We start from the raw sequence: 17,271 nt of genomic DNA, 5'->3' as shown, positions 1-17,271 counted from the left end.
AAGTGAATTGACAAAAATGAGAATTATTACTATTCCAATATGTTCCAAACTACCTACTGGCTTCTAAATGACCTTTTAGATGGTAACCCATTAAGACACTGGTCAAAATCTGTTTCATGCTTGACAACTGTATGCATTTCTCCACATCTGTCACTAGAGTTATGGGGGCTTTACTCAAATGGATCTCTCATCTCTACAATTTGGATGTTCCTTCTAACAATGCAGATTGCACAATGACCACATCCTCCCACAATTTCACCATAGAGTGAATTCAATGTACTAAGAACCCTTATTTTCTCCTAACATTACCACGGCATTCGTGGAGCACTTGGACATCCACCTGCCTTGCTCTTTCTATATAACCAACATCTCTTCTACTTCCCCTGATAATATCTTTCATTCTTGTTCTTTCAAGTTCCTCACTGGTTTTAGGTTGTAGCATACCAACATCCACTATAAGCCTTGTCATTTCCTACTCTGTAACATACATTTTCAATTCTTAGTGGTTACTTGAGTGGTTACCAATATTTTCCGTTCTTCTGATTCAGCTAGAACAATGTCATTAGTGCAAAGAAGCTCTTGGGTGAATCTACTAAGTTCACCAGGATTCTCTCTCCATCCTGGATTCTGCATTGGATCTCTTCCATCATGGCAGTCTGGTCAACACCTTTGGCAATCATCTCCTTATTTTATGCCTCACTCTGATGTTTTCAATATCAGGGTTATTTCATTTACTTTTGTGGAAATTATTGTTTTGAAAATCACCACTGAAGATACGAAGAAACTAATGTCTCCATTAGGTAGAAGTATGCATCTTAATACCCATCTTCTCAAGTACTAAAGTGAGGTTATAAAACCCTAGACAGACATATTTTGCAGCCAAAATCAAAGTTCTCACAAAACTTGTGCTTTCAAGAATAAAGCCTACCTTTAGATTTCTTGGCTAGGTTTGTATATGTATACTCTGTGCAAATCATAGCAGAGAACTCCAACCACAGAAACTCCCTCTATCCCTGAGTAACTTACTGTCTTTCAAAGTGACCAAGGACATTCAGAGGTTAAGTAACTTGTCCAGGGTCACACTGTCAGTTATGCATCAGACCCGAGTCCTGACTGACCACCCCAAGGCCAGCCCTCCTTCCACTATCCCATTTACCATATTGAAAGATATGATGCATATCAAATGGTTCACACTGAGATACTATTTAAAAGGCAAATCATATTACAACTTCTTTCATAACTACTAAGTTTCCATTATAAATAACAAAGAGATGAATTTTTTAAAATTTCTACCACACCTAAAGATATCTTAAGAAAAAGGAAAAAAACCAAACCAATATGGAGGAACACCTCCAAGGTCATCCAATAATAAGTAGCAGTGCCAAAAAAAATGGACTCTCCCAGGTGATAGATTCTCGCCACCAGTCCACATTCTTTTTGTTAAGATCACAATGACCACAAAACATTTTCAGAGCACATTTTATGCTTCAGCTGTTAAGGACACAAGTCACTTTTACCATTGAGTTTTACTTACTCTTTACGTAAACATTAAATGTTACAGAGGCGCTGACATCCGAATTAGACACTGAAAAGGTGTAAGGGCCTCCTTCAGTTCCCTTTAATCTGTTAAGGTGAAGTTCACTTATATACCTACAAAGAAAATAAAAATGATCACAGACCTATAGAATCATGCATTTTTTTTAATCCTCTCCAATTGGAAATGTGCCATTTTAATCACTTGGAGAAAATACTTAAAAATGTTTAGAGAGTCTTCTCGCTAGGAAATTTCATTAGTCTAGGGCTTGGAATCATGAATTCCAATATCATTTAGGATTTTACACTTCTGATCTTGAAACCAAACAAAATCTTGGAAAAACCAATTTTGTATATCAAATTTTTGTGGGCATGGCTAGAATAAATTACTGAAACCATAAATGTAGGGGAAACAAGCTACAAAAATGGTAGCAATTGATTTCCTGCATTATAGGCAATACATATGTATAAAATATGGACAACATGTTATTCAAGTAACCAAGAAGGAACGTCATCTAAAATAAAAGATTCTCTTGCTTTCCTAAAGTGTCCATTTATAGATAATTTAATTAAAGCATTACAAATCACAACCCATTGAATTTTGATCAAATAGAATGAAGATAAAGACCAAGATGACAACGCAAGGCAATGGATAAAACTGATTTACAAAAATTCTATTCCCTCCAATTATGCTGATACACATTTATTGATAACGAGTCATTAACTCAAAAAGTCTGTTGCTTTCGCCTAATTATTTTTTCTGCGCCCTTCTCTCAGGAGGAAGAAGAAAAAAAATCAAGTGGGGATTAATAAGGGGGTGTGTGTGTGATGTTTTAAGCAAAAAGTATGTACATACAGCTTCCAGATTTTACTTTGAAGTCATTCAACCCAATGTACTCTACCTTCAAAATTCTGAAAGGAACCCAAGATCTTTGAGGTCTGATCTATCTTCATAGCATTTGAAGCATTACTCACGAAAAACTACTTACAAATAACAGAAAAATATATTAGCCTTTTTTGAAAAGAAATTTCAACAGTTGAACAGAAAGGGTCTTCTGCTTACTGTAAGTGAAACAGAAAGCTCAATTGGCTAGAAAGCCCCATTTCCTCAAGAATTCTCAACTTCTCTTAGGACATTTAATGACAGTCAAAGAGAATAAGATACCTGTGTACCTGCTAGCTCCCTACTTCCTCCACATCCCCAATTAAATAGTAGACCTCTTTGAAGGAAAGGACTGTGCCTTGCTTATAAATCACACTGCATAATAGAAGGAGACACACACCCTGTAAGAACAAAGCATATTCGGAGAGTTTTCTCCAATGTTTCAAATTCCAAGTCTGACGTCTTTGCTTTACCTGATAGTGCTGTGACTTCCCGGTTTGGTATAATCATCCCATTTGTCAGACACTGTTCCATTCATATATATCCACTGAAGCTGTTCGGGTTTGGGAAATGCTTCATATTCAACCACTAAGTCTACGTTTTCTCCATCATTTATAAAAATGGTGGTATTCATCTTGGGAAAAATGTTAATGAATCCTCTTTCTAATGATAACAAAGAAAAGAATCAGGGGGAAAAAGTTAACAATGATATTTCCCAAAGCATTCATCAGACAGAATTCTCATTCCATAAAGATTAATTCAAGCCCTAATGAATAAACTCTTTTACCACTTCATTCATTCATCAAATAATTAATTAAGTCTATTTTGAACAAGGTACTGTCTAAGATGCTTGGTACACAGACAGCCTAAGCTTCATCAGACCACAATTCCTGGAGAGAAGACACAAATCCACAAGTACAAATACAAAATTTTATATGGGTACATACTTCACAAAGGAGCTTTCTTAATGCAATAACAAGAAAACTACATTACCTTTGGATTGCCAAGATAAATAGTTAAGTGAGTTACCTGAGATTGACTTGGAAAAGAATCAAGATGACAATAGAGAATACCCATTATGACTATGTGAATAAGTAAAAATACCATCACCAGTCTAGAGAAATACTAAGAACGGGGGTAAAGGGGGAGGCGAGGTGGAAGGGGGCAAAGAAGAAGAATTTAGAAAGGGACATGGAAATAATTTGATCATTCTGTTAAAAATGTACACATTTTTGGAAAAAAAAACCCTATAAATGACTAAATTTGCAGTTCCATAATTGAGCATTTAAAAAATTTTCAAATATTTTTTCTGGGCCGAGTTATCAGATACACAGCAAAAAGAAACAAAGGCTATCTTACTATACTTGAAATTTGCTACCATATACAACAGTCTGTTAATCTAACAAAAATCAGTTTAGAAATGGAGTCCAGAGAACCTTAGGTCTCTACTTCCCACTCCTCAAGTAACATTCTTTATCTAGGGATGATCAGTTCTTTGTGAAGCAAAGTTCAATAAATATGTACTAGGAGTTAAAATTAATTTTAACTTAAAGTTAAACTTTAAAATCTTAAAATTTATTTGTTTCAAAATGTGCATTAGCTTTGCTTTATCCCATTACAGAAATTAAACTTGTTGGTGAACTGCTTACTGCTTTCCTCTCTCCTCCCTTTTCTTTTTCCTTTTTTTTATTCTTTATACTATAGGATGACTCGTTTATGTATTAGGAAATCAAGGTGATTGAAGAACAAATATTTTAAAAATAAAGAGCAAAGTTCCATAGGAAATAGCCAACTCCCTCACCTATAAATTTCATAAAGATTAAAGAATATTTTTATAAAAAGATCCAAAAACTCTGTCCTATTGTACCATTTAGACCTGTTAAGAAGAAGATGAATTGACTTAGAAAGGGTCAGCTCCTAATAAATCACCTAAATGCTTCCCTTTACTTCCCAATTTCCATCATAAACCGTAGTGGAAACTACAAAGTAATTGAAAACCTTCTGGTCAACTACTGGACAATGACTTCCTAAATTAATTTAAATTAATTTCTAAAGTAACAATACTCTCTTGAAAATGGATAATTCCTCAGGTTCTCAAGCTCATAACTCAAAGTGCTATTTGGCAAAATGTCCAGAAGTGTCTGCCAAAAATATTTGCATTTTAAAGATTTCTCCTAGGTTCTCTAAGTAACAGCCTTATCTTAAATCCCCTGCGGTTCTTTCCCCTGCTTTCTTCTTTCACATGCTCAGTGTAATTTTTTTTTTTTGTCTTGTAGATACATCACATTTCTTACCAAGGAAATGAAAATATTAACAGAATTACATGATTCCTTATGGGCTGCTGTTACAAAGATACACACCTGGGATCTCTGTATTAGAAACTGGTTGGCATCTTTTTCATACCCATGCTAATGAATTGATCAATGACTTGATCAATGAACAATGATCCCTCTTTTCCAACCCAGAGCTCCCTTTGCCCAATCACACCCCACCAAAAACCACCCACAAAACATACAAAACCGGCATCAGGTTTCAAAGCTGTATGCACTTCCAGTTATGCATCATTGTATTCTTGGAAGCAGATGAATGGATTAGGGGAAAAAAATCCGATTACATACCAAGATGCGCTTAGAACAGTTTTACTAATTGCTTTCTGAGGCTGATATCATACCAACATGCTCCCTAATCAACTTAGCTAATTAGCACTTATGAAGTTTAATATTTAAAAAGCATGGCCTTCCATTCAAATTAATAAAAGGGCTTGCAATCACGTTTGGGGCCAAAATAGTCTCCTGTCTCTGTATTCTGGCACCATAATTGTTAGCAAAGTATCTCTTCTATGTTCAATCTGATGAAGTATTTTCCATTATGATATTGAAAAAGATGCCAAATTATAAAACAGCAATTGAACTAGAGTATACCACAAACCTCTAACACTGCCATAGAAAACATTTATTGAACAAACTAAAAAGTGAAAACAGAATAAGACACAACACCACATCCATCAGGTTGCTGCATGCTCTGCAAGGGACTTTCGCTGTGCTACCAGCACTGATGAAAGATGACACACACTGAGATTCTGGGAAGGATTCTGAAACAAGCCTGATAATTTTCTGGACCTGTGATATCACTGCTATAGAAAATATCACAGAAGATGCAATCCCCTCTATCAATGTTGGTTGTTACCTTTTCCCCAACTTACAATCTTAAAGAACCCTGAGGGACTGATTAAGCCCACCATATCACGGTCTTTTTTCTCTGGTGGAGTTTGAACATGTGTCTTCTTGGCTGCAAGGAAAGTTCTTTTTCCTTGTTGTCTCTGATATTGAATATGACAGGGAAAAATTTGGACTCTTTTGGGGGGGGTGGAGGTGAAGGTGGAGTGAGAAGGGATTGCTGCTATTTTAAACTCTGCACCTTTCTCATTGAGTCAAATTATGTAAAACTATTTCATCAAACCAAGTTAACAGCATTCGTCTGGTACCAGAATGTCAGTTACCCACAAACATTCATAAAGTGGGGTTGACTGGTCTAACACCTCACCTAAATGCAAAAATCATAAAGACGATGGTAGCTAAAGCTTGTAGAGAAGACAGAGGAGAGGAGGAGAAACTGTTAACTATTTTAAACTGAATTGTACCCCTCATTTTCCCCCTTTTAATAGTTCCCTAAACCCTCTCAAGAGCAGAGGCTGATTTTCTAATGGCCTTCCTATTAAAGAAAATAGGTGTAATGTACAAGTCTAGAACCTAAGAAGGATAGAAAGTCAATGGAGTGATCCAACAATATATCTAGCTTGAGGGAGAAGGTTGGGGGGAGGGCATTTGAGCCAAGGATCTTATTATGTACCACAGAGCTAAAAGGAGATCCCAGTTAGTTAGAAGAGAAACTTCAATAGAATCCACCTGGTTTCATGGAAGAGTAAACTGAGATCCAGAGACTAATTGCCAAGTCACATAGCTAGTTAGTGGCAGAGAGGAGATGAAAGCTAAATTTCTTTATTCCCCAAGTCTATTTTCTTTTCCCTACAGAATACAGAATAAATGAGAGCTGAATGAATTCATGATGAAGTAAGACAGAAAGCCAATCTTACCACCTAAGTTATGTTCTCAGAAACTAAGAAATATATTTAAATTTATCCCTTTACTTAGGTCTCTAAATTCATCCTGGGCAGCTAGGTGGCTCAGAGGGATAGAGTGCAGGGCTGGGAGTCATGAAGACCCGAGTTCAAATTCAACTTCAGATACTTACTAGCTGTGTGACCCTAGGCAAGTCACTTAACCCTGTTTGCCTCAGTTTCCTCATCTGTAAAATCAGCTGGAGAAGGAAATGGCAAACTACTCCAGGATCTCTGCTAAGAAAACCCCCAAATGGGGTCACGAAAAACCACACATCCTATGTGCAACAAATGCCTAGCAAACCACATGTGCAAACTGAAGATGAGAGATGTTTCACTGCATTGACACACTGTTAACTTACTTATACCTATAGGGCACTTCCAATCAAGTTCCAAATTAAATATTTAATTACATTATTAGTTATAGCTCACATTCTATATGGTAGAGAATGGCAAGGTAAGCCCAGCCACTATCCTAGAGATCGATATTAAAAAGTCAACAAGAAAATATAAAGATACTGTACAGACAATACCATAAGAGACAGAGTGGTTTATCGGATGGAGGGCTAGATATTTGTCAGGAAGTCCTTCCTCTGAAGTATACGAGCAGCCTGACTGTGGTTAAATCACTTAACCTCTCAGTGTCCTAGGGAAAGCACTCAATGTGAGTTAGAAATGTGCTACCCATCTGCAGTCAGTGTTTCTTCACCCCACACTCATGAAATCACAGGTCCAAATTCTGCCTGACCCTAGCCCTCCACCTTTCCCAAAGGGTATCATATCCCAGTTTGGGATGCTTCATTTCAGTTATTCCTCTACCCCCTTCAAACTCAGTAGCCCTCCCAGAAAGATTAGTCTACCGCAGTGATGTCAAAGACAAACAGAGAAGTGTACATGAGGATCCCTGTGAGCCAAATATTGATTTAGAAAACCACATATTAACATTATCCATGTTCAATTGTGTTTTTATTTGTTTTCTTAAATATTTTCCACTTACATTTTTCCAACCAATTCTGGTCTTCACAGTATCAAAGTCCTCCTGGGGTGGGGGTGGGGTTTCCAGGAGGTAAGCTACAACTACCATCTTCCTATTAAACATATACTGCACTTAATAAATACTTGTTGACTATCATGAGGGTGGGGGGACAAAAAAGTTCAATGCCTGTCCCAGGGCACTAGCATTAGGTTTTGCAGTAGATAAATTCTCTTCAATTTTTCTAAAGTAGAGTCACAAACGAAGCACAAGATTTTTCTAAATTGGAAGTGTAATGTTATGTTGGCAAACTTGGCCAAGACTTGTATAAGGGGGAAAAAAACTTCCCACACAACCCACAACCAGGTCTCAACTGAAACAACCTTATTTATGTCTTTACACACCCTTTTAGAAAATTTTAATTGGTGTAGTTTGGCCTCTGGGTGGTAGCAAAAAGAGGTTACATGCCCGCAATGGTCGATTTCAAAGAAAAAGCTCAACATTCTATTTTAGATTAGAAAAAAAAAGGACCAACCTCCCAATTTCATCTCCAACCATAAATAATAATTTATATGTTCCCACATGAGATATTTACCTACTACTTTTAAGGTTGCTGTGACATTTGCAGGTCCAAACGTATTATTGGCAAAACACATGAAAACTCCAGAATCATTGACTGTCACTGAACTGATTTTCAAAATGTCCTGACGTTCATAAGCATAGTCACCAGAATGCCTGCTTTGAGTATGTGTGATAATCTATGGGTTAGAGAAGAGGGGAAAGAAAAAAAAATCAAAGATTAACATCTAAAAGAGATGCAAAATCTTTCTTAGATAAATTAAAAATAGCAACAATTAACTTCATCATATTAATATTCATGTCCTACGTTGCTTAAGGAATAATAAGGCATCATGACAAATCTGTCACTGGAACCTCTCTTCATATTACAATACCATATTGAAAGTATGTCATTATAGAGGAGAAAGGAAAATGCATATGAGTACATTTCTTACAAATAAATATGGAATCCAAAACTCAAAATACCACAAAGATCAAATTTATAGCCTTTATGACAGTGAATCAATCCTCTATAGAACATAAAATAGATATATATCTGTCTTCTTCAGTAGAATGTAGTCTTCTTGCGGGTAATTTATCTTTGTATCCTAAAGCACCTGGTGGTTTGTAGTACAGATGCCTTCAGTACAGCTTAACAAATTCTTGTTAATTGCTTGACTGATAGGTTAATATGCGTAAATCCTCTAAATTATATGGGATGAGGAAAGTGGCACATCCAAATGAAAGAGAATGCTATAAAGGCATTCTGCTGGGTTTTCAACACCTTCACATTAAGTGATATCTGCATCTGCTCTGGAACAACTAATAACTCTAGGTCTTATTTGGTAGAATACTGCCCAAAGTTGAAGGAACGTTCATGATGCAAATAAAATCACACTGGACCTGGATTTAACTCCTACTTCTGATACTTACTAGCTGGGCAGCCATAGCTTAACCTCCTCTCTCCCTCTGTCTCTCTGTCTCTCTGTGTGTGTCTCTCTCTCCCTCTCTACTACATTGTTTATTTGGGACTGTTGTGAGAAAAATAGTCTGCCAACTTTAAAATACTATAGAAATGTGGATTTTTTTTTTATTATTCTGAGATATACCAACCAGATCTGGTGAGGCAATATCCCAAATTATCTGAAAAAGTTGGCTAAAGAGAATTAGCAGTGAAATTACTTCACAGGTGCCGCTATCCTGTCTTTTATCTTTACCTTATGGACAGGCATTGGAAAGAATCATTAAAAAAAAAAATTGATCCCAGCTACAATTCTTTTTCCAGCAGAAGAAATTAAACTACTTGAAAACACCCAAAATTTAATTTACAAGTCACATCAAGAATGAGATCAGTGCAGCTACAATTAAAAGATCTAAGAATGGTTAGTAGTTTTTCCAAATCAAGAGACACTTGTCCTACCACTAACTACCAATCAACCACAGACAAGTAGCTTTCCCTGTATGGGCCTCACTTTTCTTATCTGTAAAATGAGCAAGTGGGGTTAGATGACTTTAAAGGTATCCTCCTAGCTCCATGATTCTGGGAAATCAGCCTTTGCCATATTAAGGGGTCTAGTTTAAATCGCTGGCAGTAATCAACTACTGAGAACTGGGACCTTAAAAACAAGGTTTGCAAGCAGAGATATAAGGTCAAGTGACATTTTCACATTAGCCTTTATCCAGTTCAGTCTTTGACAGACATTTCCTGTGGCTGAGTTAATGTCACCAAGAAGAGAACACACAGAACTCTAGGGCTGCCTTCTGATACCTGGGTTTCTACTTCCTACAACAAGCAACCCCAACCATTTCCACGACCAGGAATTTAAGTCATTCAGGGATATTCAAGAAGTCACTGCTAGAAATAAACAACTCCTCTCCACAGATGATATAAAAATTACTACCAGGCCCAAATGCCATTGCTAAGGGCCCAGTCAAAAGTAATTTTGAGGACAGCAGAGAATAAACAATGTGGTTTTCCAGGGTTAGTACTCATCAGGATTTAATGAGTTGTAAATGATGCCTAAGACTCTGGTTAAAAAAAGAATATTCAACTTTAAATCCAATCAAACCAATGCGATTCCAAACTGCTTATGAAGCTTATAAAGTATATTTTATTTAAAAAAAAAAAACAACCTGTAAAATCAACAGCAAAAGTCTTTCCTGTAGAGAAAAATATAAAAATAAAAGAATGCTAAGATTATTCCTAAATATGATCACTCTCAATTAAGGAGCCACAATTAAGCAAAATGAAGCCAATAAATGATTTATAGATAACCCTGGCACAAAGCCAGAAGTCCCATCTGCAAGTCACATACTGTTTGCATATGATTCACTTTTCCTTAACCCTTGCTGCTGCAGATTGGGATTTCCCCAAAGAGCTCCCACAGCTAAGTGCTTTATCTACCAGCACCAGTGGATTAATTGAGAATGGCATTCGGGGCTCTGGGGAAACAGCATTCAGAACAAATTTGCCCAAGGCAATTTGATTTGAACGTCTCAAAATGGCTAATTTTCTCTATACACAAAGGCTAAAATACACATATAATTTCAATTTTTCCCAGTTGAAGCAGGGGATTATAGAAAGCCAATTAATATGGGATTGTGTTCTGTAAGATTAGTAGACAATCCATATATATGCTTTTACTTTATTAAATTATATGATGTGTGAACTAAACTTGCTGCCCCTGCTAATTCAAACCAATGCCATAGGCCATGGTTCACATCAACATCTTAGTCAACAGCATGCTTCATTTAGCAAGGTATCATTACAAGTCTACATGAATACCTTATAATGACTTTGTATTGTGTTAATCACCATGGTTACCTGTCTGGTAAAGAGTTCTTAAAGCAAGCATGGATCACCCTATGGCATATAGGGCATGAGGAAGGGGAGGGGAGAGTTTTCCTTCTCTCTCTTTCCCTCACCGCTCCCTCTTCTAATTTCTTAGAACGCTGACGTGGGCCATGAACAGAACTTCAACAGTTAAAAGTTGTAGCCATGACATTATCCACAAAATTATTAAGTCTCAAGATGTGTTTATTAAAGGTAAAGGGAATTTTAATGAAGGAACTATGTTCAGATACAATAAGTTGGTGTTAATGTGTCACTTAAAAAACAAAAAGACCCACGTACCCAATGTATGGGAAAAGATTCCTAGAAAGGTGACCAACCAGGGATTAAGTCAACTGAAAGGTTAGTTAATAATGTTTTGGTACAAAGCACTCAGTTAAACAGCAGGAAAACCTCAAGCAAAATTACTAAGGAATATTTGGCAATTGAATGCCAGTTGGTTCTTAATGGATAGGCCATTCCTTACATAGGGGAACTACAGGACAATTGTTTAACTGTGGAAGGGAATATTTGGCATATCTCCTTCCATCACTTTAATAATGAAACTACAACTTGGATGAATAGCAAATCTGCATGTTGCCAGTCATAATGTCCCAGTAATGAGTCATTTGTACTTGAATCATTTTCCCCATAAATCTCACATCAGGTTCATTCAAAGACATGATACCCGTGGCATTCACTTTTCACACAAACAAAACAAAAACACCATTTCGGAAGATGCCGTATTTGCAGCTTTATAAACAGAAATTTCTCTTTTCTGGAAGGTAATAAAATAAGGGGGGCAACGATGTTCAGCTTAACAAAATAACTTCAAAGTTCTGTTCCATTTAGGTGGTCTAATCAGCTGAAAACTTATAGGCAGAGTGATATCCCTAGAATATCTCATCTTTTAGACTTTCTTTTAGAAGCAAGAATGAACGGGAAGAAATCCACATTTGGGGTGAAAGCCTCTATGTTTAAAATATATAATTTTATGTTTATATATTAAAATACATACTATATGGTATATTAAAATACAATAATATATTAAATATAATTTTATATATATATATACATATATATATATATATAAAATAACCAAGACAAGAGCCCAAAAGATAAATACAATCATGAACATACCTTTTTGTTGTCTTTCATCCACATGGACACCACCGAGCTAGCCACATCTTTAATCATGCATGTGACCTCAAAGGTCTCCCCCTCCCTGAGAAGGTAGTTAGTTTGGAGCAAGCTGACTTCTGGGGCACTCTTTGGGGCTGCAAGAAAGGGATATATGTTTCAATCAGCAATCTTAGGGGCAGGGTTGACTGTTCTGATAAAATCCCACCATTTTAATATCCTACATGTACTAAACCACAGGATAACACATAACCACTTTATTTTTTACCACCTCTCAGTAAAACACCTGCTAAATCAGATTAGACTTTTATCACTTGTTCATCTCAAGTCTTTCCTTAAGATATCAACAATGAAAACATTATATCAAATGATTTCATTCATATTGATAGGAAATGAAGTTTAGGAACGCACCTGGAAATACTCTGAAAAACACGGTTATAGGAGCCAACTCAAGTTGGGAAAAGACCTAATCTTTGGCCCCAGATAGCTGTTAGAGTATGCCAAGTCCCTGGCCGGTGCATGATTAAACTCTTTTAATCAAATAAAAGGCATCCCCCTTTTCTCCACATGCCTTCTAAGAACAATGCTTTGCCCATTTCTGATTATAAGTGACTGAGAAGATTCATACCTCCAAGCAGGAGTATCATTTTGTGACTCTTGCTTTAACTTTTTATCCTATAAAGAAGTGCTTCTTCAGGTTGAATACACTGGATTCCAGGGGTGCTGTAAGGCATCTCTAGAGTTTTGTTGGTTTTTTTTAAAGACACAATTCATTTGTGTCCACTCATTTCCTTATGCCCCTCCCCATCATCTGGATAGACGCCACGGAGGGTCCACATCCTTCATGTCATCCTGCTTTATAAGCCAACCCAACAAATGAAATACAACAAAATTCTAAAAGTTCTTCTTAAGCTTGAACATGTTTAAACACTAGGTTAATTATTTAAATAAAATGTAAAGTAAATCCCAGCCCTTTTACTCCACTATAAATTACTCCTCTACTGTGGATGGAACAGATTTTAATGATGTAATGATAACGATGAACCTCCACTAAAGTGCTCCTCTGATGTCTCATCACGAAATGGAAGGGAGCCTGGGTTTTCAAAGGCTCCATGCCAGGGGGGCATACGGCTTGGCAGGTTTTGGGTCAAGCTGAGCAGGCCATACTTTGTGTCTGGGGAATAGACTAGCCAAATTAAGAAAAGGTCTTCATTCAAAAGGCTTGCACAAAGTGAGTGGTGGCCTTTTGTTTTGTGTTTATTTGATTTGTTTTGGATTTTTTTGGGGGGGGGCTTGAGAAAAACACTAGATTTTAAATGCAGAAAGATGAAAAGAATCTGAGGGCCATCTAGTCAAACCCTGTCATTTTACAATGAAGAAAATTAATTAAGAATTATTCATTAATAAAAATGAGAATAATTACTTAATGAAGAAAACAATTAAGTGATTAGATAGGTAATAAGAGTACAAGACAGAATCGGAACCCAGGTCTTTAAATTCCAAAATCAATACTCATACCACTGAACCACAGAGAAGGAATCACTCCCATAAAGTAAATCATGAGGAACAGCTCTCATTTGTACAGCACTTTTAAGGTTTATAAAAAAATACTTTCTTCACAGCAATACCACAAGGTAGATAGTTAAGTACTACTATATTCACTTTGCAAAAAAAGGAAACAGAGCCACAGAAGGTTAATGACTTACCCAAGGTTCTACCCCTGCCACTATCTATGTAACCTTGGACAAATCCCTTATAACTTCCTTGGGTCTCAGTTTCCTCATCAGTAAAATGAGGGGGGTTGAACCATAATTGCTATCAGTGATCCAATGGTACCTTACAAAGTTAATGTCAGAATTGGGACTCAAATTCAGGACCTCTAAGTCCAGGTCTTGTCCTCTCCCCACCATTATACCTCCCATCAACCCTTTAAAAGCGCCGAAATAATGATATCCCCACGTAAAGGCAAAATAAATCCCACCACATAAAGGCAAAATAAATCCAACCTTGAAACTGTCTGCTGAATTCATCACTATTTCTGAATTTTCACTAGTCTAATATTAAGTATTTAGAGGAACTTTGGAGTTGAGTAAACTTGAACTTTCTTACAGCTCAAAACAATGTCTGATTCCACAACTGCTCCTACCTGAATTCATATACTCAACTGAACTTCCCCTTTATAGACTAGGACCAGTTTTATACCATGTGATATTAAATAAGGCCAAAAGACTCTAGGTAGGGGACCATACTGAGTGGTCATAAACCATCTCACCCCACCACCACCTTAATCAAGTGAGTCATAACTAAATTTCTGTTTACCTTTTTTTCCACCTTAATCAAGTGAGTCATAACTAAATTTCTGTTTACCTTTTTTTCCTCCTTTTCAAATAGAGGAAATAAAACTACCCAGTGTGTTCCACTTATAAGTGAAGACTATTTCTTAACATAATGAAGCATAAAAGATATCCCTGTAATCCACAGTCAAGTCAACCTACAGAAAACATGAAAAAAAAAAGACACCACAAAGGGAACCAGGAAGAAGCTGGGGAGTGAAGGGGTGAGGATGATGATGGTGGTCAGTTAGAGAATTCCTTGACGGATGGCCAACTGCCTGATTGATCAGACTAAGACTGGCCATTTTTAATAAGGTGGTCCATTCTCCAGCTCCCAAATTGAAGAGGGTTTTATTTACCTGGCCTCACTTTCAGGGTCATCCTATCAGATAGCTTCAGCTGTCCATTTTGGTAGGCAGAACACTGGAAGCAGACCTTATTATGACTTCTCTTCACATTTTTGATGGTGATGCCTTTCTGGATATCAGGAATAAGCACCAGGTCCTTGGGAAGGGGCTTTCCATCACATAATTTCAAGGTAAAATTGGTTACCTCTGGGTCTGTCACAGCACAGTTGACTAAAGCATCACTGCCTTCATTCCCATAGACAAGACGATCCAAAAGGAAGAGTGTTTTGGGATCTGTAAAATCAAGGGAGGCAAGAAAAGAACTCAGATATATTTTAATATTCCTCAAATAAGGGTCATCCAGTCCAAACCTCTCATTTTACAGATGAGCAAACTGAGGTTTAGTGGCTTGCCAAGATTCACACAGGTGAATCACAAGTGTCCGAAACAGGATTTGATCATGGGTGCTGCTGCCTCCAAGTCCTGTTCATCATGCATCTTGAGTCTTGCTTTTCAAGCACTGACTTACTCCATTTCCATTTTTCTCTAATCCCAAGTCCCAAAATCAAGGTATTAGAAAAATGAACACATACAAGTGAGATTTTCCATTGTATCACTATCCATTTTATATTTCCCTCTCTGCTTTTTCCAGATGTTGACGGTTTCTTTCCCTTTGATTTTCTTGAAAATGAACCTCTCTCAGCAATTTGGAACTATGCCCAAGAATGCAAGTCATTCCCCAAATGATAAGTGGTTGAAAGATGGGAACACGTGTTTTCAGATGAAGAAATTAAAGCTGTCTATAGTCATATGAAAAAATGCTCTAAATCATATTGATCAGAGAAATGCAAATTAAAACAACTCTGAGGTACCATCTTGCACCTACCAGACTGGCTAATATGACAGAGAAGAAATGATAAATGTTGGAGAAGATGTGGAAAAGCTGAAACACTAATGCATTGTTGGGAGAATTGTGAACTGATCCAAGCATTCTGAAGAGCAGTTTGGAACTATGTCCAAAGGGCTATAAAATTACATACTGTAAAACTGTAAAAGTCCAGCAATACAATACCATTACTAGGTCTTTATCTCAAAGAGATCATAAAAAAGGGGAAAGAACCCACATGTACAAAAATATTTATAGCAAGTCTTTTTGCGGTAGCCAAGAAATAGGAAATTAAGGGGATGCCCATCATTTGGGGTATGGCTGAACAAGTTCTAGTATATGAAAGCAATGGAATACTATTGTGCTATGAGAAATGATGAGAAGGTGGATTTCAGAAAAACCTGGAAAGACTTACATGAACTGATGCCGAGTGAAGTGAGAAGAACCAGGAGAACATTGTGCATAGCAGTGCTACGGTAGGATGATCAACTATAAATGACTTGGCTCTTCTCAACCATACAATACTCTAAGACAGTTCCAAAAGACTCATGATGCAAAATGCTATCCACATCCAGAAAAAGAACTGTGGAGTCTGAATGCAGTTGGAAGAATCCTTTTTTTTGCTTTTTTTGCTTTCTTGTGGTTTTTCCCCTTTGTTCTGATTCTTTTTTCACAACATGACTAATGAAGAAATATGTTTAATATGATTGTACATGTATAAACTATATCAGATTACTTGCTGTCTTGGGGAGGGGAAAGGAGAGGGAGGGAGAAAAAAAATTTGGAACCCAAAATCTTATAAAAGTGAATGGTGAAAATTGTTTTTACATGTCATTGGAAAAAATAAAATATTAGTAAGTGGGGAAAAAATTAAAATGGACCTCTCTCATACTTGCAGGAAAGAAGGTGTGAAGGGTTGTAGTCTCATGAGAAAGGGAGGACTTTTCCCGAATATTCTCATCCTTCCTTGACCATTTCATCCAGCTTCTTAAATCTCCCAGAGCTTCCTGCTTGGGGATGCAGCTGGGATGGAACTAAGCCCAAAGTTTTACCCTTTTTATTCCTATCTTTAACACTAGAACAATTCAGAGAAAATAGTGAAATTTTGCACTTCCAAAAAAAGCATGAGTCCTAGCCACAATTTCTTTGTCCAAAAGAACTGTCCAACAGTATAAGAAGAGGAGAGAAGAGGGGAAGGAAGGGGATCGGAGGGGAGGGGAGAAGAAAAGAGAGCAGAGAGGAGAGGAAAGGAGAGGAGAAGAGAGGATTATTCTTTTTCTAATAATTGATGAATCATTTCTTCATGACCCCATTTTGGGGTTTTCCTGGCAGAGCTGCTGGACTGGTTTGCCATTTACTTCTCAAGCTCATTTTACAGATGAGGAGACTGAGGCAAACAGGGTTAAGTAAGTGTCTAAGGCTGGATTTGAACTCTTGAAGAGTCTTCCTGACTCCAAGCCCAGTGTGCAATCCTCTGTACTATCCAGTTGTCCATATTCTTCCCCCAATATTTAACCCTAAAAAACAACCTCACATATGTCAGTAGTGTATACGAAATTAGTTTCTTCTATGTATCAAGACACATCTTTAAACCCAATCATAAGACTGAATCTATTAATTAGGTATTTAAATATCAGCTAATTTTGTATGGCTTTGCCTGTTTCACATTAA

General features: G+C 36.9%; 1 protein-coding gene across 2 annotated transcripts in view; it reads right to left on the bottom strand.

Annotated features, from left to right (window-relative positions):
* KIT (KIT proto-oncogene, receptor tyrosine kinase) overlaps nt 1–17,271 on the bottom strand; it is a 98,940-nt gene that overhangs the window by 37,527 nt on the left and 44,142 nt on the right. For both annotated transcript variants that reach the window (XM_072620793.1, XM_072620794.1), the window contains exons 3-7: nt 14,727–15,008; nt 12,035–12,171; nt 8,102–8,264; nt 2,890–3,079; nt 1,535–1,650 (exon numbers count right to left, since the gene is read on the bottom strand). In XM_072620793.1, the coding sequence (XP_072476894.1) occupies nt 1,535–1,650; nt 2,890–3,079; nt 8,102–8,264; nt 12,035–12,171; nt 14,727–15,008 (888 nt within the window). The remainder of the gene's footprint in view (nt 1–1,534; nt 1,651–2,889; nt 3,080–8,101; nt 8,265–12,034; nt 12,172–14,726; nt 15,009–17,271) is intronic.

The sequence above is a fragment of the Notamacropus eugenii genome, chromosome 6, assembly GCF_028372415.1.
Source record: "Notamacropus eugenii isolate mMacEug1 chromosome 6, mMacEug1.pri_v2, whole genome shotgun sequence".
Lineage (NCBI taxonomy): Eukaryota > Metazoa > Chordata > Mammalia > Diprotodontia > Macropodidae > Notamacropus > Notamacropus eugenii.
This window is presented reverse-complemented; position numbering and strand designations above follow the sequence as displayed.